The sequence below is a fragment of the Mastomys coucha genome, unplaced genomic scaffold (genome assembly GCF_008632895.1).
Source record: "Mastomys coucha isolate ucsf_1 unplaced genomic scaffold, UCSF_Mcou_1 pScaffold21, whole genome shotgun sequence".
NCBI lineage: Eukaryota > Metazoa > Chordata > Mammalia > Rodentia > Muridae > Mastomys > Mastomys coucha.
The window spans coordinates 165,320,710-165,343,153 of record NW_022196904.1 but is presented as its reverse complement, the minus strand read 5'-3'; the positions used below and the strand labels follow the sequence as shown (position 1 = coordinate 165,343,153).

Sequence of the window (22,444 nt, the reverse complement as noted above, 5' to 3'; positions counted from 1 at the left end):
TATCTATCTATCTATCTGGATAGTAAGGATTGATCCAAGGGCCTTAAGGATGTTAAGAAGGTGGTCTACTACTGAGTTAACTTCCAGGCCCTGGTATAAAATTCTAATGCAGATAAACTTCTATTCAAAGAGCACAGGAAATAGTTGTAAATAATGTGCTGTGTGCCCTATCTAGATCATTAAACACAAATTAACAATGCAAAAACTGCATAGGGCTTGGTCAAATACCAGAGGACTCTATACTTGGCTAGCAAATAATGCCTAGATGTTTAAGTATGCAAGGCCCATGGAGTCTCTGGCCTCCTTTTGTAGATAGTCTTTTTTTTTCTGCAGCCCATAAGTGACATTTGAGTGTATTCTGGCTCATGATGCCTACCACAAACAACTTGTGATCACTGAAACAAGGTAACTTTGGAGCAAGAAGTCACTTTAAGTCCAGAACACAGCCATGGTTATTGAGGTAGGAGTGGTTATTCTTGGAGCCTCTGGGTGAAGCCAAGGGGAAAAGACTCACGTCTTCGAGTACAAAGCCTTTTCAAAGGTACTCAAAGTTCTTGGTTCAAGTTCAAATCCATCAAAGTAGGCACAAGATATCCTCATGCTCAATTTCACCTTAAAATGTGGGAGTTCCATTGCTCAGCTCTACTGGGTTTGACCTTCTGCTCTGTCCAACTAGAAAGCTGGACAAGACAGCCAAGACTGTCATCCCTCAGAGAAAGCTGTAGGTAAATCTCCAAGCCATGCAATCTTTCTGCTTAAATGCACTTTTGAGTCCACCATAGTCAGATTCCTCAAGAATATCAAACATCTGCCAAGCTGAAGTATTATTGACAGCAACAGCCATGGAATGAATTGTTTAACTACTTTTAAAAGGCTTAGCAAAGGAATTTCCTACTAAGAGATCAAATCAAGCTTTAAGGATTCATTGAACAGGTAACATTTAAGACATTAAGCGGTCATCTAGAGTAAAGAAAAATGAAATAACAAGCAAGACAACAGGGAACTAGAAATGCAAAAAAGATACTTTAATTTAAAAAATATTTCTTCTATTATACATTTCCATATATAGTGGAAAAGAACTGTCCATCAGTGGAAGGTCTTCAGCGTTGATACAGTTGGCATCCATTTTGTGCCCATCATGGGTGGCAGACTCTCTCCTTTCTTCATGGCTGGAACTGAGGTAGTTTTTACTCCAGATGTTGTCCTTCATTTTCATTTCTGATGTCTGAGGTTAAGTTTTCAAGGTCTTTCTGGACCATGGCCTGAACTTTCTCTACTATGGTGTGACATTTGGCTTTTTTAAGACCCTGGATTAAATCTTGATATGCACCACTCTTCCCATGAGATTGGTACCAGAACTGGAGCAGCTGGATTTTCTGCTCAGCTGTGTCTTGGGGGCTGTTATACTTAATCTCATCTATCTTGCTTTCTGGTATCTTATTTTCCCGAGCAAATTTTTTAACGTCACAGATTTTCATTTCTTCAGCAATTCTTGGGATGTATCTACTCAAACTAGCATCTGAAAAATATCAAATAGTCTTTGAAAATGTCTGTCTAGGGAAATTCCCATTACAGAAGCCAAGTTCCCAACTCCCCTAGGTGAGTCCTCTAGGGTAAGCTTGAATTGTCCTCCCAAACTTGCTGAAGCTACTATAGTTCACTCTCTGAGTCAGACGTGATACATGGCATCTTTAAGTCTTCTTACCTCATTTATAAAATCAGAAGCTTGGTCTGTACTGGAAGCTGATTCTGCCCCATAGCACTCCATATGCAAATACTGTCAAGAAGTCTCCCAGGAGTGCGGACACACCCGTGAGCTCAGGTAAGACCACCACTTCTGCTCAAATTCCTGGCCCAAGAGGGACCTGCCCAGAGCCATCAGGACACAGGAACCAAGGAACAGCTGGGGACAGGATCCTTTGGTTTCTGTCTGCACCCCACAACTGACCTTGTGCAACAGCTTTCCATATCCAAATTCCTCCCAGAAAGAACTGGTCTCCCAGGAGTACTGACACACAGGCTTGCAGGAGGGACAAGCCACACTCAGAGATAACAAGACCAGCAAACATCAGAGATAACCAGACGTAGAGAGGCAACATAAGCAAGGGCAAGAACATAAGCAACAAAATCCAAGGCTACCTGGCATCATCAGAACCTAGTTCTCCCACTACAGCAAGCCCTGGATACCCCAACACAGCAGAAAAGCAAGACTCTGATTTAAAATCACATCTCAAGATGATGATGATAGAGGACTTTAAGAAGGACATAAGGAACTCCCTTAAAGAAATACAGGAAAACATAATCAAACAGGTGAAGGAAATAAGCAAAACCATCCAGAATCTAAAAATGGAAATAGAAACAATAAAGAAAACAGAAAGAGAGACAACCCTGGAGATACAAAACCTAGGAAAGAAATCAAGAGTCATAGATGCAAGCATCACCAACAGAATACAAGAGATAGAAGAGAGAATCTCAGAGGCAGAAGATACCTTAGAAAACATTGACACAACAGTCAAAGAAAACACAAAATGCAAAATGCTCCTAACCCAAAACATCCAGGAAATCCAGGGCACAATGAGAAGACCAAACCTAAAGATAATAGGTATAGAAGAGAGTGAAGATTCCCAACTTAAAGGGCCAGTAAATATCTTCAACAAAATTATAGAAGAAAACTTCCCTAACCTAAAGAAAGAGATGCCCGTGAACATACCAGAAGCCTACAGAACTCCAAATAGTCTGGACCAGAAAAGAAAATCCTCCCATCACATAATAATCAAAACATCAAGTGCACTAAACAAAGAAAGAATCTTAAAAGCAGTAAGGGAAAAAGGTCAAATAACATACAAAGGCAGACCTATCAGAATTACACCAGACTTCTCACCAGAGACTATGAAAGCTAGATAATCCTTGGCAGATGTCATACAGACCCTAAGAGAACACAAATGCCAGTCCAGGCTACTATACTCAACAAAACTCTCAGTTACCATAGATGGAGAAAACAAAATATTTCATGACAAAAACAAATTTACACAATATCTTTCCACAAATCCAGTCCTACAAAGGATAATAGATGGAAAACACCAACATAAGGAGGGAAACTACACCTTAGAAGAAGCAAGAAAGTAATCTTCTTTCAACAAACTCAAAAGAAGATAGCCATACAAACATAAAAATAACATAAAAAATAACAGGAAGGAACAATCACTATTTCTTAATATCTCTTAACATCAATGGACTCAATTCCCCAATAAAAAGACATAGACTAACAAACTGGATATATAAACAGGAGCCAGCATTTTGCTGCACACAGGAAACACACTTTAGTGAGAAAGACACAGACACTACCTCAGAGTAAAGTCCAAGCAAACTGCCCCAAGAAACAAGCTAGAGTAGCCTATTCTAATATCGGATAAAATCAACTTTCAACTAAAAGTCATCAAAAAGGATAAGTAAGGACACGTAATACTCATCAAAGGAAAAATCTACCAAGATGAACTCTCAATTGTGAACATCTATGCTCCAAATGCAAGAGCACCCACATTCATAAAAGAAACTTTACTAAAGTTCAAAGCACACATTGTAATAGTGTGGTAATAGTGAGAGACTTCAATACCCCATTCTCATCAATGGACAGATCAGGGAAATTCAAACTAAACAGAGACACAGTGAGACTAAGAGAAGCTATGGATCAAATGGATTTAACAGGTATATATAGAACATTTCATCCTAAAGCAAGAGAATATACATATTTTCTTCTCAACACTTCATGGTACTGTCTCCAAAATTAACCATATAATTGGTCACAAAACAGGCCTCAACAGATACAAGAAGATTAAGATAACCCCATGCATCATATCAGATCACTACAGACTAAGGCTAGTCTTCAATAGCAACAAAAACAGAAAGCCCACATACACATGGAAGCTGAACAACGCCCTACTCAATGATAACTTGGTCAAGGAAGAAATAAAAAAAGAAACGAAAGACATTTTAGAATTTAATGAGATCAAGGCACAGTATACCCAAACTTATGGGATACAATGAAAGCAGTGCTAAGAGGAAAACTCAGCTCTGAGTGCCTCCAAAAGAAACTGGAGCCAGGTGGTAGTAGCACACGCCTTTAATCCCAACACTTGGGAGGCAGAGGCAGGTGGATTTCTGAGTTCGAGGCCAGCATTGTCTACAGAGTGAGTTCCAGGACAGCCAGGGCTATACAGAGAAACCCTGTCTCAAAAAAAAAAAAAAAAAAAAAAAAAAAAAAAAAAAAAAAAAAAAAAAAAAGAAAGAAAGAAAGAAAGAAAGAAAGAGAGAGAGAGAGAGAGAGAAAGAAACTGGAGAAAGCTTAACAGCATACCTGAAAGCCCTAGAACAAAAAGAAGCAAATACACCCAAAAGGAGTAGATGGCAGGAAATAATCAAACAGGGCTGAAATCAACCAAGTAGAAACAAAAAGAACTATACAAAGAATCAATAAAACCAGTATGTGATTCTTTGAAAAAAATCAACGAGATAGATAAACACTTAGCCAGACTAACCAGAGGGCACAGAGACAGTATCCAAACTAACAAAATCAAAAATGAAAAGGGAGGTCTAACAACAGAAACTGAAGAAATTTAAAAAAAAAAATCATCAGATCCTACTACAAACGCCTATATTCAACAAAACTGGAAAATCTTGATGAAATGGACAATTTTCTAGACAGATACCAGGTATCAAAGTTAAATCAGGTCAGATAGACCATCTAAATAGTCCCATAACCTCTAAAGGAATAGAAGCAGGCATTAAAAGTCCCCCCAACCAAAAGAAGCCCAGGACCAGATAAGTTTAGTGCAGAATTCTATCAGACCTTCAAAGAAGACCTAATACCAATACTCTTCAAACTATTCCACATAGAAACAGAAGGAACACTACCCAGTTCATTCTATAAAGCCACAGTTACACTGTGTATTCTCTCTTGTAGATGGAATGGTTTCTGTCTAATCAGGAACTTGTCACAAATTTCCTTTCATAGAGGACTTCATAAGAGATGTTTTTCTACTTCTATCATGTTTAATGTTCCAAATAGACTTTGAAAATTGGTTGAGTGCTTATTACTTTTAGCTTTAGAAGATATCATGTATATTTAAGAGGCATTTAATTATTTTAAATTATTTTGATGACTAAAAAAAACATCATATTGCACATTTTAAACATTCTTTCCATTGTATCTCATTTAAAAAAAACACACACAAATTCATGCAAAACTAAACTCCCTCCAAATATGAATTCAAATGCAAGTATAACATGGGTCCAGGATTTTTTTTTTTTAGTTCTCTCCCTCCTCCCTTCCCTTCCTTACCTCTTTCTCTCTCCGTCCTCCCCTCCCTTCCTCACCTCTTTCTCTCTCCCTCCCTCACCCACTGTGTGTGTGTGTGTATGTGTGCATGTACGTGTGTGTGTATGTGTGTGTATATGTGTGTGTATATATGTGTGTATGTGTGTATGTGTGTGTGCATGTGTGTGTATGTGTGTGTGTATGTGTGTGTATATGTGTGTGTATGTGTGTACGTGTGTGTGTATGTGTGTGTATGTGTGTGTATATGTGTGTGTATATATGTGTGTATGTGTGTATGTGTGTATGTGTGTGTGCATGTGTGTGTATGTGTGTGTGTTTGTATGTGTGTGTGTGCATGCTTGTGTTTTGTCTGAATGTATGTCTGTGTCATATGCATGCATGGTGCCCACAGAATCAAAACAAGGAGTCACATCTCTTAGAACTGGAGTTACAAATGGTACTGAGACACTTATGAGGATGTTAGGAATCAAATTCAGGTCTCCTACAAGAGCAGCAAATACTCTTAATTGCTGAACTACCTATAGAATTTCAATGTGGAGAATACTTTAAATGACCTAATTTTATATGCAGAGGATTGTATAGAGACTTCTGATGTTTGGAACAGGCTTTTCTTAATTAAATAAAAAAAATGTGTTCATTCTAAAGAAAAAAATCAGAAGCTTAAAAAAATGATCACCTATAATGCTCCGTAGAGACTTGATGATCAAACCCACAAACCTTAAAGGTCAGTTTATCCTATGTCTAAGTCACAGGTCAAGGGACAGGATGGAACAGAATTGGACGTGTTGTTGCAGAGATGTGAACATGTATAGAGTTTATGGTTCCATTTGATCAGGTTCCAAGGTGTCCTGTGATACAGCTAACTGATTATGAAAATGTTTTTCTTAAACCTCTCATAATATACTATTTTATCACTTCTTAGTATATTTTAAACTGAGACTGCTATTAATTTAAGCCTTTGATAGAACTGAAAGTTCAAATAACAGGAAAGCATACAATGTCACTGAAATTCAAACATTATTTCACTCTAAAATCTTAGAGCTTGTTCCGATTTAGGCTTATTCTGATAAAGAAAACCACTTCTGTGAAATAAAATAATGGAAAGACTTACTTGAGATAATCATTGGTATCCTTTCCTGGGAAGAAAAAAACAGAGGCAGAGAGAGAAAAAAAGCATACATGCACATCATTTAACTTTTTTTTAAATCCAGAAGGAAATATCATACAATTGCCTGAGATTATGTATGTATATAAAACATATATATGGCCAGCTGGAAAGAGCTATACGGTGGCTGTTAGGTGGATTTTTTTTTTGAGACAGCCTTTTTTTTTGGTTTCTCTGTGCAGTCCTGGTTGTCCTGTAACTCACTCTGTAGACCAGGCTGGCCTTGAACTCAGAAATCTGTCTGCCTCTGTCCCAAGTGCTAGGATCAAAGGTGTGTGCCACCATGGCCTGGCTTGTTGGGTGGATTTTAGGAGCAAAATCTTTGCTGGGGGTTGGAAATTCGAGTCCCATGCTTTGGCCAATGGCATTTCCATGAAATGGGGAACTCTACACAACCCTGCCCAGCTCACACTGGTAGGGTTCCATGCTCCTCCATTGCTCCTTCCAGTATTTATGTAAAACCTTATAAGGATTCATTTTACTCTAGTAAGGATCTCTTGTAAGCTCACCTTCAGAAACCCAACTATTTCAACCAAGTTAACAATATACTTTGAGGCTATTTAAAACTATTCAATCTGTTTCCTGACATCTAGCCTCCTCATGCCCCTTTTTGGGAAATCGATGCAAACAACCCAACTATACCTGGGACTCACGCACAATCATATTTTTACAAGCTAACTTTAATGCACGGCTTTAATCGTAAACTGTGCTTCTTAATGGTGTCCCCACCCACAATGATGCATGTGTGCATGAGTGCTGGGATAATACAGTCTAACAGCATTCCCTGGAAGCAGCCAGTAGATTGACAGCAATCTTGATGAATATCAATTGTAAATGCTGAAGGCAACCTATGAACACTGGTTGATCAAATCTGCTGGTGACTTTGAACGCTCATCTGGGTCAACAGGGGTCAGAAAACAACTGCTTCCCTTATTGAGCTCTGGTAAGAGTCTTTAACAAGTTCCGTTATCTTTCCCAATACCACGCTTTATTGTGCAGCAGCTCAATAGAGAGCAGGGATGGTCTTCTATTTGAGAAAGAAGTAGACAGGTCAGATCCAGGTCCATCTAGACCCAAATGAGCATAGGAGGCAGACCCTTTTGTGTAGCACCCCACAAAAACTTACTAATAAATTAGCTGCGGTGTGTTAATTCATTATTAATGTTTTCCTAACATGGGCATGGAGGAATACATATTTATTTTAAAGAACGTGCTAATTGGTTGTTGTTTTGAGAAAGCTGATCTGCACTTGCATACTCACAGGACTTGGGATTCCAGATTCAGGGTCATTGTGATGCCTTTTCCAGTACTTTTGACATACATATGCACAAACACCCACTGAAAGATCAAAGAGATTTCTGTCAGACTCGAATGCCATTCTTAGGAAAGCCTCACACTACGAGAACTGAATTGACAAGACAGTTACTTGTTCCAGCAACACAGGAAAGATTAGAAGATTCCAAGTGACTGAAAGTTGATGTATCTTATCATCACTAGGCTTTGAGTTGCTCTTCCACAGTAACTCTGACGGTACCCAGCTTTCCCTGAACTACTGACGTTATTGAACTAAATATGTTCTCATACATTTTAAATTAAAGACACAAAATAAAAAGAAGTGATTTAAAAAAAAAATAATAACCACTAAAGTAAACAGGTTGTGGAGGGAGGACAGGCACAGAGAAGGCCGGGTTTTCTGGGTGTCATTATAACACAGTGCCTGGCTTTCAAACTTTTTAAATTTAATTTTGAACAAATGGAGGACTTACCAAGTGGTATTGCCCAAAGAAAGATGGCATACAACCAGAGGTGATTTCTGGAACCTGGAAATATTGGATATTTTATATGAAATTAAGTGGTTTTTTTTTTTTTTTTTTTTTTTAGATAAGACAGATCTCTGTTCTTTCAATCAATAATAAACCAATGATCTTTTTATTTTGACATGTGAGAATGGGAATGAGAAATGAATGTAGTCATAAAAACAAGTGATTACGTTTTATCCTGCATTTGGTATTGCTGGTTGCTGTGCACTGCTCAAGGACTCCATGTTCACACCTAGGGGGAACAGGCAGAAGAAATTCAGAAGGCCTGGGTAGATTTCCTTCCCCATTTTTCCAACATACATTACAGATTAGGGATCCTTTTATCTGTCTTCTCGGTTCTGGCATTTATTTCCTTTCAGATATTTCTAGATCGCCATCTAAAATTCACACAAACTAAGGAGTGTGACTGAGTGTTTGGTTGAAAATGTTAAATCTACTTTAAGATATAGGAGTTGGAGAAACGGCTCAGTGATTAGGAGCATTGGCTGCCCATGAAGAAGATGGTGTAGCTCCCAGAACCCACACCAAACAGCTCACGGTCTTCTCTAATTGCAGCTCCAGGGCGTCCAGCAGCATCTTCTGGCCCTCCCCAGCACCGCAGTCACTGCATATCCTTGTACCCCCATATTTAAAAACTAAAAACAAAAGTCTTAATGATATCGAGGGTTTTAAAAAGTAACAAAATACTGATATACAAAAGAAGGGGATAGATAAAAATAAACTAAATTGGTAACACATTGAATTCTTTAAGATAAAAGCGCTAAAAATAAGCTATTAAAGAATAACTTATCAAGAACATTTTCAATAAAAAATGTTTTAAAAACCCTTAAAACTGCCTGCAGGTAGTTTTAAAACACCTAAGAGGTTGCCCAGGGCCTCAGCATGGAGTGATCAGGGCAGTCAAGAGGCACTTGTGGGATTTTCTTCAGTTAGCTAAACTCTGCAGGTTCACAACCCACCTTTTCCTGAAGCCTTAGCAGGCAAGGGTGGGGAAGCAGTTGACCTGCAGGAGCCTGAAATCTCACCAACAGCACAGAGATAATTACGCTATCTACCCGAAAGAGTGCCAGTGAGAAGAAAATTAAATCGTGATTATAAAGTGAATGGAGCTATTATTGTGTTATTGCTGAACTCAGTTAGCTACTTTCCCACAATCCATACCTTTCTTCTCATTACTCTCAGACACTTGGGGCTGGAGAGGGAGGCAACTCAAATGCTTTTCCTAATAGTAAAATATAGAGCATCAGGATGCCTCCAATGCATCTAGTATTAATACATTTAGTATTAGATGAACAGCCAGAAGGCTCCAAAGGTGAGTTACAGGTTTAAGGAATACCAAGGAATTAGCAGTCCTAAACATTCTGTACAATGCCAGCCCCCCTACAAAACAAAAGCTACTTTCCTCTCACTGCCTGGAATCAAACCCTGAGACTCCTGGCCCATGATGGATAAGTGCTCTACCACTACCGTGTACCCGCCCATTGGCAAAAGCTGTGTTTGCAAAATATATTACCTAGTGTGGGTCTCCAGAGAAATGTGGCAAGTGCCCGGAGTTCATTAAATATTCTTTTCATTTCATGAGTGAGAAAACTGAAGTCCAGACAGGTTAAGTGAACTGCTCAAACTAGCCCAATTAATCAGCAGACAAGTGAGCTGTACAACCAGATTTTCCAAATTTGAGTCAAAAGTGAGCCCCTTAGCATCAACGCAAAGTCCTTATCCAACTTCACCCCCCACCCCCAGGCTTTTCTATCTTCTAAGAGATATAGGAGCTTCTTCTGCCTCCTTAAAGCTGTTGTTCTCTGCCTGAACACACTTCCCACCCACTTGCAGCTGCTAATCCATTTTCTTGCCTCCTCCAGACTCCCACCTTTCAGAGTCAAAAGGACTTCCATCTGAGCACAAATGTCTTATGTTTGCCATACACCATAAGGAGCTGACATGCAATAGGCATTGGTTGCCCTTATTTTTTTCCTTTTGGGTATCTTTGCCCTAGAACCTAAACCTTGATGACAGTCACATGTCTCCCATCACAACCATAAGCGGCTAGCAATGGCACTTGAACAGGATGGTTTTGGTAAAGGTGCTCAGTGGTGTTCAGTGCTGATTGGTGCCATCTGAGCAGAAGGAAAAGAGAATAGAATAGAACTCCGTTCCGAAGTCTCATTCAGAACAGAACTCAGTTCTGAACTCTCACTCAGAATAGAACTCGGTTCCGAACTCTCATCCAGCGTGGTCTACTCTAGGATGGCAGGATGTTCCATGTCGTGGCTAGTGTCTTAAGCACCGAATACTAAAACTTACAAGGTGCAGGGATCACAGTGTTCGCAGCCAGAAGAATCGCAGTAGAAGTTTGGTTTGCACTTGCACTTGGTATCCTGCGTCCGGGTGCAGTTTGTTTCCACTTCTAAACCTGGAAATTTATAAAAATTTTAAAATTTATAAAGTTTATAAAGTTTTAATTGTAGTAGCTAGTTAAAAATAAGTGGTGAAAAAAATGGCCAGGGGCTGCATAGATTTTATTTTAAATATAACTATTACACTATCATGTTAGTAACAATGTTTACTAACAAAAAAGAAGTACTCGTGTGAAAAAGTTAGCATTTAGGAGTTAGTGGATAGATAATCCAGAAGGCCAGGCACTCTCTACCATCCTTAGATGTCTTTAATAGAGAGCCTTGCTCCTTAAATACATGGTCTGGAAACACCACCACCATCATCATCATCATCACCACCACCACCACCATCATCATCATGCTTCATGATAAGCCTAAACTAGGCTTTATCAGACAAATGTTCAGGCCACACTTGGAGGTTCTGACTTGATGGTGAGCTGAGACCTAAGCATTAGGATTTCAACACCTCCTGGTACAGCTTTAATGTATAGCCAGGATTCTGCATCACTTCTTTACAGACTGATGTAAAAGCTCTATGCCTTTAAAAAAAAGAGAGAGAGAGAGAGAGAGAGGAGGGAGAGAGCTTTAAAATCTGATACCTAGAGTTTTTTTTGATGTCCCACCAAAGTACCATCGTTTCTGTCATTTCTTAAAATCCATCCTGGCCTTGAGAAGAGATTGAAAATAGCTACAAAAATTCAGGTCCCCAAGTAGAGTGATGACAAACAGGATTCCTAAAGATGAGGGGACATCCTCCACACATCTTGGGTTTCTTCGTAAGGCCATGAACAAGAACCACAGACAAATTTAAATACAAGTAGAGGGGGAGAGGTTTCTATGGGTGGCTTGGATTGCAGCTAGTGGACCTCCCTTCATCCACTTATTTAGTTCTTGCTTCCATTTGGAAGAATCCCTGAGAAGGCCTTTACAACCGATTACTACCTTAAGAGATGGCTCCACATTGCCCAGCTAGCCTCATTTTGCTCCTTCCTATATGCCAGCGTAGACCAGGGTAAGTCCCAGTCTCAAACTGTATCATGCATGGTTCTACATGGAGACTCAGGATCGGCCTCTCTAAATGGCATCCTAGATACATACCATGCCCTTCATCACACAATGTGCATCTTCTGCATTTATCAGAATAATGTTTCTTGTCCATGTACTCCTTCCCCTCTGTGCAGGGAATGCAGGTTGGTGCACCCCCACTTTTTGTGCAGTCCTTAACTTTACGTTCACCTATCATGAAAAAAATAAATAAATAAGTAAAGAAAGGAAGGAAGGAAGGAGGAAAGGAAGGAAGAAAGGAAGAAAGGAAGAGAAAGAAAGAAAAAGAGAAAGAGAGAAAGGAAGAAATTGAATTTCTGGAGTTGGGGCAGTCTCCGTGTGAACATCAGGCAAAGTATGTAAGGAGGATAATAAAGAATCTTAACATTAGGAGACGTGTGTTAGGCTGATTATATGCAAATGCGATGTAAAAGACAGATAGCTATTTAGGGAAAAATATCACATCAAGAGCCAGCAGGGAGAGATACCCACTTGCCCCTCACCACCTGTGGCACTCAGCAGAGCACACACTACATCTCCCCTGGGCAGCACAGTAGAGCTGACTCACGATGTGGGAGTTATGGATGAGGGAGAGTGTGCATGTGGGAGAACCAGCCCTGTCTCTTGTCTGCTGTGTGGTGGCTTCAACAAAGGAGAGATTCCCCTCCCCTCCCTTTGCACAGACTCTGGTGGCAGGCTGAAGAGGTGGACCCCAACAGGCTCACAAGAGAAGATCTGTCCGTGCCCTTCACCTGCTGCTGCCCTTGGGAGAGCCGGTCCTGCACCTTGCCTGGGCAACACAAGAGAGCTGGGCCTGGGTGCGGGAGATGCAGGTGAGCTGTCCGGCCCTGAGGGCATGAGTGGAGGAGAGCCAGTCCTACCTCTTGTCTGCTGAGTGGTGGCACAGACGAAGGAAAGACACCCTCTTCCCTTCTCTTGTCCATCACCATCTACAGCAGACAGGAGTCCTCGCCCGAGGATTATGAGAGCGGGAGAACTGGCCATGCACCTCACCTGGGCAGCAGAGTACAGCTGGCCTGGGTGAGCCAGGCCTGAAGGTGTGAGAGCAGTCGAGCTGTCAGGCTGACCAGCTCAGATACCTCTCAGGCCCAGATCAGGAGCTTGGAATTGGCCCACCCCAACAATGACCTCGTGGATGAACTGTTAGAGGCTAGTCCCACAGACCCCAAACTACAGTATCTCCACGACACAGGGCAAGAGCAGGATATCTGAGAAGTCCCAGTGAGGTTCCAGTATTGACACAGTAGGAGAAGCCAAATCCCTCACATCAATGAGTCATTGCAACGAACATTTGCAAAGAATTAAGAGTGGACAAGAGGAAATACTGTGGGACACATTGACACACTACAGCTTCCACAAGAAGTTTCCCCACCCCCACTCCTGGAAGCTGCAAGGGTGGAGGGTGGATATGAAGTGGGGGAGAGGAGTGGGATTGGGGCGCATGATAGGAAATTCACAAAGAACCAATAGAAAGTTAAAAGGAAAAAAAAGCCAGGAAGCCTTTCAAAATAAAAGGCCAAACAATATTCTTATAAAAGTAAGATAGTTAAGCTGGGTGATGGTGGCTCATGCCTTTAATCTAGGCCAGCCTGGTCTACAGATCCAACTTTAGGACAGCCAAAGCTACACAAGAGAAACCCTGTCTCGAAAGACAAAAAAAAAAAAAAATTAGTAGAATAGTTAGCCACAGGAACATATGGAGAAAGGGTCAATTGGAGTGACCAGATGCACTTCTGTGAAAGAAAGGAGAGGCCAGATCATGGAGTGAATGTCCTTGGCCACTGAGATTACTGAACAAACTCACTGTGTTCTGATTCTCATTTTATCTTTCAAAGTTCACAAATCCTGCTCATAGACAATGCAGTTTAAGGAAAAGAACACTGGAAGTTTCTAGAAATCTTGATCAAAATTTAAATAGTTGTGAAATCTTTAATAGAGCACTTAGTGTCTGTAAGCTCAAGTTTTTGTTGTGCAAATGATGTGGATTTCTCTGTCTTTATGGCCAGAACCATGCCTAGGCTAGAGAATAAATATTCATAGTTTTCTTCTCTCCCCTTTCAATTTCTTTTCTGCCCAGGAACACAGGACATTTTTGTAGACAAACACAAATCTCTAATAAATCTTGTTTATTGTTTGTCATTATCACAAACAATTTGAAATATATATTCATCTTTGATTTATTAAAGTAAGTCATTCTATTTCTATGACTAAGCATTATAGAACAATGCCTTCTGGGAAGGTCACATATTTCACAGGCGTTTATTAAATGCCTCTTGCACACTAAGGGCTTTCTAGGAGCTGAGGGAAATCCCTCTAGAAGTAAGAAAAGACATTAGCCTCCAGGACCTTCACCCTCTCAGGCAGAGATGCTGAGCTGCAGCCAGTGCAGCAGGAAGCTAGGGCCAGTGAGCTCAGAGCAAGGGCTGCAAATATACAGGGAAATGTAGCAAAATGCATTACGAGCAAACTGAGTCATTAACAGTGTAACTAACAATTAACTCTAGCCATGAATATAAATGACAAACGCAGTCAAATCTGCTCAACATGCACACAGCAGTAAATGGAATCTATGTTGTTTCCTAGAGCAGGGCTTGGTGAATTACCTTATAGGATTCCTGTTTATGAAGCACAATATTTACTTGATAAGTCAATTATTAAGTGAAAATATGGACAACCTTTCATAACCTTCTAGTAAACAGAAACAAGTCTGTTTTTAAGAAGTAAAGCATGAGAGTCTAGAGCAAAATTAAAATAGTCTCTCAGAGGCAGACAGTCTTACAGTGGTATTTTGCAGGGAGCAGAGTAGAGGAGGCATTGCATTTCCTGCAGGCAGCATGATACTATTGTTTAAGGGAACTGAAATATCTCATGAGCGAGATTGTAGAACATGCCTCGCTTTATATGGATACAATTAACCACAGATTCTTTCCTCTAAAGTACGTAATCAAAATTTACAAAAATGCAAGAAAAATAAATGGTTATTTCCCTGAACATAAGGTTTCAAAATGCATCATTTTCTGATAGCCACATACATATTTATTACAGAAAATTTGGAAAAGCTAAGAAAATATGAAAAGCTCCTACATTGCAACTGCCTTGATATATTTATTGTCTAATTTTGTTGCATGTTTATGTATACAAATAAACCAAAAATATATATCTTTATATATGTCAATATATATTCATGCATGCATACATGAGTAGAAGCAACAAATAACTGTGTGTATATGCATACATGCATGCATGTATAGAAGCAACAGGTAAGTATGTATATATGTGTGTGTATAACATAAGAAATTCACTGTTAGATTCATCCTATTGGATATCAAGCTGTGATAAAGATTTTTCAAGTATTAAAGTTTTGCTTATTTTTAAAAATTTTGTATATGTATACAGTGTATCTTAATTAAAAACATCATAAATGAGAGCTCATGAAACTGAAAAGTTTCTGTAAGGCTTAGGACACTGTCAATTGGACAAAGCAGCAACTTACAGAGCAGGAAAATATTTTTATCAACTCCACATCAGATAGAAGTCTAATATCCAAAACATACGAAGAACTTAAGAAACTAGATATCAAAAAAACTTGAAATAATCCAATTTCAACTGGGACACAGATTTAAACAGAGAATTATTAACACAGGAATCTCAAATGGTTGAGAAACACTTAAGTAAATGTTCAACATCCTTAGCCATCAGGGAAAAGCAAATTAAAACTCCTTTGAGATTCCATCTTACATCTGTCAGAATGGCTAAGATCAACAACACAAGTGACAGTTCATGCTGGTTAGATGGTTCCATTTTAATGGAAGAGAGTTCCCCTTGCTGGCAGGAGTGTAAACTTGTACAAGCACTACAGAAATCAATATGACAGTTCTTCAGAAAATTGGGAATCAATCTACCTCAAGATCCAGCTATACCACTCTTGCTATCCCCAAACAAAGCTCCATGCTACCACAAGGACACTTGCTCAACCATGTTCACTGCAGCTTTATTTGTAATTCCCAGAAAATGTTAACAACCTAGATGTTCATCAATAGAGGAATGGATAAAGAAAGATGTGGTATGTGTACACAATGGAGTACTAGTCAGCTGTTAAAAATTTCATGGCTTGAAATCTGTGAGTAAATTGATGGAACTAAAAAAACATCATCCTGAGTGAGGTAACCCAGACCCAGAAAGACAAATATGATATTTGTGTGAACACAAATATATATTCACTTATAATTGAATATTAGCTATTAATTAAATGATAATCAAGCTACAATTCATAGACCCAGAGATGTTAGTTAAAGAGGAGGCCTCCAGGAGCAGATACATGGATCTCCCTGCAAAGGGGAAATAAAATGTATTTGCAAGTGGACTGGGATGAGCGGGGATGGGAGTGGGAGATATTAGGTTGGGGATGGGGAGGAATGGAGGGAGAGAGTTTGGGGAGAGAGAGAGCTGGAATTGGTGGACATTTTGAGGCAGTGTGGAAACCTAGTGCAATGGATACTTCCTGAAATCTATGAGGGCAAATACTTCCATTACATGCCAAACCCTACACTGTTGGGTATCAAAATGAAATGCCATGGGCACAATACTTGTAATCTTTAAGGTATATCCAGATAAATGAATCCAATATTGTGTCAACAAATAAAAACATTGCTGGGTTCTCCACCCAAGTTCCCTTTTCCTTCTTAAATGTTTGCACCATTTATATCCATTCCACAGTGGTGTGAGAGTTCTCAGATCCAAACAACAGGGACGAGATCCCCCCCTTTAAATGCAAACAAGACAAAATTAGAGTAAAAAAAGAACACTAAGTTTTAGAAACCTTAATATGCAAAACCTATTGCCTTTGATTTAGTTTGCATTTTTAATTTGAAGCATGTAAAGTATAGTTTGCATCAAACTTTCAGAGTAAAAACACAGATTTTAAACACTCATAAGCTAAATTGCTTGTCCATGACAACTTAAAAAAAAAAAAAGTCAGTAGATGATTCTCAATTCCTGTTTGGAAAAGAGTATAAGTGGGTTATAAGGAGAACATGCCCTTCTAGGCTTCGTAAAATCATCTTTGTATGTGCATGACCTGAACCTGCTGTGCACTTTGAGTGCCACAAGCCTGAGATGCCAATGATAAAACTTACGGAAGCTTTTTGGAGGTCTATTGCCTGAGACATATTAAACAAACCTATATGCCACTGCACCAACTTCTTATCCTCCCAATGCATCCAAGACAGATGTTTGTATGCAACTGTGGTTAAGCAGAAAGTGGAAACAAAGTTTACAGAATTATGTTTTCCTTAGCCTCTCATTTCCTGGTGCTTGAGTTCCAAACTGAAATTGATTTGCATTTCAGAACACTAATGTTTGAAAAACTGTTGGCTGCTGTTCATTGCTTTTCTGGTTCATCTGGCTACTGAGCAGTAAAATGCAAATGTATTTTTTTGCAGGCTTCAGAGCCAGGCCAGAAAGCTTTAGAGACAGACAGACAGAAGAAAGGAGCGGGCACATACCCCTGAGGGTGGAGTTCCTTGTTGAGGAAGCCCTCAAATTAGTCAGGCACACCATGGTCAGCTTTGAAATGACTTAAGCTTTTTAATCCTCGCATATGAATTTTTTATTAGGTCATGAAAAATAGAACTAAAAATGAATCTTCTCCTTTCAGATATGTACATCATCTGTAAATGATGTTCCCTCTTAAGCAGCCCAGACAAATATGATAAAGATGAAAAAAATGTGCTTGGAAAACAATTTTATAGTCCCCCTCCCCTTCTTTGTAATGCTCTACCCTATACCACTGCCAATAGCTGTATAACAGTCCAACACATTCTTACATATAGGACATCTCAATCCCTCACCCTGGTTCTCATGCTCATCTCTGGATGCTTCATATGACCTACCAGGTTGGCACGGTTGACAGCAAAATGGGCCCCCTTGATATAATCCTTCTGAGCAGTTGATGTCAATTTCACGAACACTCCTCCTCAACGGCAAACCCTTGGAGATGCTATCAGTGCCTTGAGCATGAACAGTCAACTGTGGGCCAGCAAACACCTGTAAAAGAGAAGCATAGTAAGGAGGTTAGTGATTTCTGAACCAAGCAATGTGGGAAATATGTGTCACACACACTAAACCAAGGCTAAACCAAGGCATGCTGGTGGTTGCCAGGAGAGAGGTACCCTGTAGCTTGGCAGGTTCAACCCCAGGTTTTTCTAACCCACACTAGAAACACAGCTTTGATTCCACATAACTGTTCCATACATGGGTGGTGGAAGGGAGGTCTGAGGATCCAAACTGCCTCACAGTCTCCTATTCTTCATCTGAGCAGTAGAAATACCCACTGCCTCACAGGTCTGTAGTGATAATTAAATAGAACCATGCATTTAAAGCACAGTACATGGTAGCTGGTAAAAATGTTTCCTGGAAGAGGTGGTATTGTTTCTGTTAAGTCCCCAGGACAAAATAGAGGGGAAAACAAATAAAAGGAAATGGGGTTTGAAACCTAGTTTCTACCACCAAGAGTGACAGACTTTTCTGTGCTTTGATTTCTTCTCCTGTTAATGAAACTAGTATCTTCTGTCTTTACAGGTTAATCATGAAGATAAAAGGAGTCACGTAGATTAAACTTGACTCTTATGCGGTGTATGGTGCTTGCTTCTTGTGACCCAGTCACAGAATCAATGTCTCATTGTTTCAAGGATATAATAAAGTTCTCTCTAAATCCTTAGCAATCTCTTCACCCTTGCACCTGTGTGTGTGTGTGTGTGTGTGTGTGTGTGTGTGTGTGTGTGTGATTTCTTTTCTTTATGGAGAACAAATCTTTAAATCTATATCTAATTCTTTTCTTCTGAAGTCATAAACCCACAATCCCAAGTAAAATTATTTCCAATTTATCTTTGCTAGCTATAGAGTTGGAGTTCCTTGGAAAAATAAGCAAAAAGATGTATTAAAGCTCATAGAGGTAACAGCTGCATGGTCCCTTTGTTGGGATTTCTCTAAGTATATTTTAGATCCTCTGTGGTAGCCCCATTTTCTTCTGGGATAGATGTCCAGATTTCAAATAGGGAAAAGTGAGACTAAAATGCCAGGAAACATTTGACATGTCGAGACTTTCTCACTAGAAAAAGGAAAAACTAGAGTGTCCTTAAAGTTTTCCAGCTATCAGTATAGTGTTCTTTCCTTGTACTCAGAGATGATGAGCATGACGTAGAATAAGACTGACTTTCTGCACTTGAGGAATTATGTGTAAAGGACAATAAAAAGTGCTACAAAGATGAGAAGAATTGAGCCTAAGAATTCCAGCACCATGCCCAAAGCATTGTCAACTTAACCCAACAGACATTTGTTAAGCCAAGTTCCGATAACTATAAATACAATCAATTATTGATGGGAAGAAGTTAAGTTTACAAAGGCAGACTTGCATATAAATTTGTGCTTTATAGGAAGATAATATGCAGGGATGTTTCACACTTTATATTTGCCTGGCCTTTTATTTTTCCTTTTTGTGGTACTGGGAACTGAACTCAGGACCTCATGGAGTCTTGCAAGTTATGAGCCACCGAGCTACACCCATAGCCTAGTGCTTTTAAAACACACTCAAATCTGTACTCTTTGCTTTAGGACATCTCTAACAGGGCAGCCTAAAGAAACTCTACTTACTGGCATCAACTTCTCTTTTGAGAATGGCAGTTTCTGTCTCTTGCTTTCTCGGAAGCAATAGATCAGTTAGTCTAGTTGACGTTGGGTCATCTTTCAGATTGGATAGCCATCAGCTATTGTGACAGAACTGGGGACTCTAGGGAATAGTAGTTTATTGGGAAATATGCCCAACATGAATTGTTCAGATAAGTGAGGCTTTGCACAAAAGCCTTTTAAATTCTTATGGTTCTGTACTCTACGGCTGTGTCAAAGTCCTGTTGGCCAATGAGGGATGAACTACACCATTTGACATTCCAGAAATTGGCAACACATGGAAATTTTCGAACTAGATCTGGGTGGTAGCCCAGTTGGTAAAATGTTTGTGAGGTAAGCATGAAGATCTGAGTTGGTTCCTCCAGAACCCTCATAAAGAGCCACGTGCCAGCACTGGGGAAAAAGAGGGAGACAGGGAAATCCCTGGGCATGAAGTCCAACCAACCTAGTGACTCAGCAAGCTCTAGCTAAGGTGAAAAGCTTCTTTCAAGAAAATGCAGTTGAAGAATGATTGAAGGAAATGCCTAATGTTGACCTTCAAACTTGATACACAGACAGACAGACAGGCACACACACATACACTTATACATATAAACACACAGGCATGCACACACAAATACACTCATGGGCGGGTTGGGGAGACTTGAGGAAGAGAGAAAAAGAATTCTCAAATCAGGAAAATACCTCAAAGGCTAGGAGCATTCAATCAATATTCTTTGGTGACCATGATCAAAACCGAGTCTAACCCATCGAGTGGAGGAAGAGGAACGACTCCTAGCATCAGCCATGTTAGTTGAGGTAAGAAGTAAGGCTGGTGTCCGCAAAAATTGCTTTTCTTTCCTGTCAATTCTGGTTTTTCAGTAGAAACAAGAAAATGATACAGATTGAATCTCAAAGAGAAGTCATTTATAGGGTCGAGGCTAGGGCAAAATGACAAAGCTAAGCTTCATGCCCAATTGTATGTGCCCTGTGGATATTTAGCCTGTCTTTGGTATGAAAATCTTAACCAACAGCTGAGGGATTCATAAGTGCATAAACATTAGAGTTAACAGAGCAGAAAAACACCTTGCATTTATGGATTGTTGCTACTAGTAGCTTTCTCAGAAAAGTTTGCATATATTCTATCTTTTGGAGCATTCTAAAAGAAATATAGGCCTCTCCCCTACTTCATTCTGCTTTTATTTTAAAGTCCTGAACTGGAAGTCAAAACTCATCCAGGGGAGCCTGGTAGTACAGGGTTATAGCCCGAGTTACTCGGGCTGAGGCCACAAGTTCTGCTGGGCTTCTAAGCGAGTTCCGTGCCAGCCTAGCAACATAGGGAGACCGCCTCAAAATAAAAAGATTGCTTTTGTTGTTGTTTATAAAGGAGTTCGAGGGTGTCACACTGCCAACAGTGCACGAGGCCCTACTTCCCCGGCACTGAGGAAACATTATCCAAAATAACGTCCAGAGTCGAGAAATATGAACTCTGTGGTGGAGAGGAGTGAAGACACACGACCCAGCCGGTACTATTCCAGCAGCAACTGCCTCTCAGATGTGGTCTTTCACACACTGCAAAGTTGATCTCTTCTGAAAATGTCCCTTACTTAACACAACATCATTGAATTGTGTCAGGTGCCAAAAAGACAGTCTCTCATGACTGTTGGCAGAGGCAAGGCAAGCTATGCTCCACACAGTTTGCATTTAAAGAATTTTTTTTTTTATTTTACTTTTTTTTTTTGCTTTTAGTCATCTTTGCAGAATTTAATGATTTCTCTGAAACCATTCAGGCAGAAACAGGGGCATTTCAACCATGATAGGGCAGGAAACCCACACAAAGCTAAATGTTCTGAGTGGGTGGTTGTTGCTTTGTTTTGTTTGACAAGCAGAATAAGCAGAAAATGAATTAATGACAGGAAAGTAGATGAACTATGACAGGGGACAGGAGGGGAAAGAAGGGAAAACAAAAGTTATTTAAATGTCCACCTTTCTTAGAGTCAGAGATGCCTTGATTGTACAGTCTAGTCAAAGAAGTATCAAATAAGCAAATGTACTGCTGAGTACCTACTGTGTGTCAGGCATGGTCTGGTAAGTACCTAAGAAAAACAGTGGGAAGATACATTTTCTCTTGTAGCATTGTCTATATATAAGTGAGTGTATTTGTCACCAAGGAAATGGAAATTTATCACCAGGTGTGTGTGTGTGTGTGTGTGTGTTTGTGTGTGTGTGTGTGTATGTGTGTGTGTGTATTAAAATATACACACATGCATGCAGATGATGGGTCATATTTTTAAGAATTGGCTGTGTCAGCCCTCAGATCAGATGGTGTAGACCACCAACCAGAAAATCTGCATCTCGAGTCCTAAGACAGTCTGAGGGCGAAATCTTTCTTACTGAGGAAATGAGCAGGCCAGTGCTTTTTTATTAACGCGTTCAGCCAACTGAATGGGGTGTATCTATACATAATACAGAGGATTATATTATCAGCTTTACTCACAGAGCATCAATTTAAATGTTCATACTTACAGAACATCTGACCAAAACTCTGTGTGCAGGGTGACACAAAAGATTAACCTCTCCAGGGAGGAAATGCTTAATAAAGAAAGAAATATAGCCAGGCAATGGTAGCACTGGCTTTTAATCCAGCACTTGGGAGGCAGAGACAATCGGATCTCTGAGTTGGAAGACAGCCTGGTCTACAGAGCTAGTTCCAGGACAGCCAGAGTTACACAAAGAAACACTGTCTCTAAAAATAAATAATAATAAAAAAAAAGGTAATGAGTTTGTCAGGGAGAAATCATACTTTGTAAATAACTCAAAGAAGCTAGGAGGCATAGGAAATCTGAGTGAAGGAATTTTCACTAAGAAAAAGTAGTCTCCTGAAATTTTCTTTCTTCGGTACGTCTTTGTGTAGTTTAGGTATAAGAGTAATTCCTCGGCCCTGTGAAGGTTCTGTGCCCCAGTGTAGGGGAATGCCAGGGCCAATAAGTGAGAGAGGGTG

The 22,444-nt window shown here is 39.8% G+C and overlaps 1 protein-coding gene across 1 annotated transcript in view; it reads right to left on the bottom strand.

Moving 5' to 3' along the window:
- Positions 1-1,010: 1,010 nt before the first annotated feature.
- Positions 1,011-22,444, bottom strand: part of Fas (Fas cell surface death receptor) — a 33,969-nt gene continuing 12,535 nt past the window's right edge. The window contains exons 2-9 of the mRNA XM_031390135.1: positions 17,673-17,826; positions 11,815-11,952; positions 10,625-10,733; positions 8,491-8,552; positions 8,267-8,320; positions 7,762-7,838; positions 6,447-6,471; positions 1,011-1,519 (exon numbers count right to left, since the gene is read on the bottom strand). Of these exons, the coding sequence (XP_031245995.1) occupies positions 1,188-1,519; positions 6,447-6,471; positions 7,762-7,838; positions 8,267-8,320; positions 8,491-8,552; positions 10,625-10,733; positions 11,815-11,952; positions 17,673-17,826 (951 nt within the window). The 3' untranslated portion in view covers positions 1,011-1,187. The remainder of the gene's footprint in view (positions 1,520-6,446; positions 6,472-7,761; positions 7,839-8,266; positions 8,321-8,490; positions 8,553-10,624; positions 10,734-11,814; positions 11,953-17,672; positions 17,827-22,444) is intronic.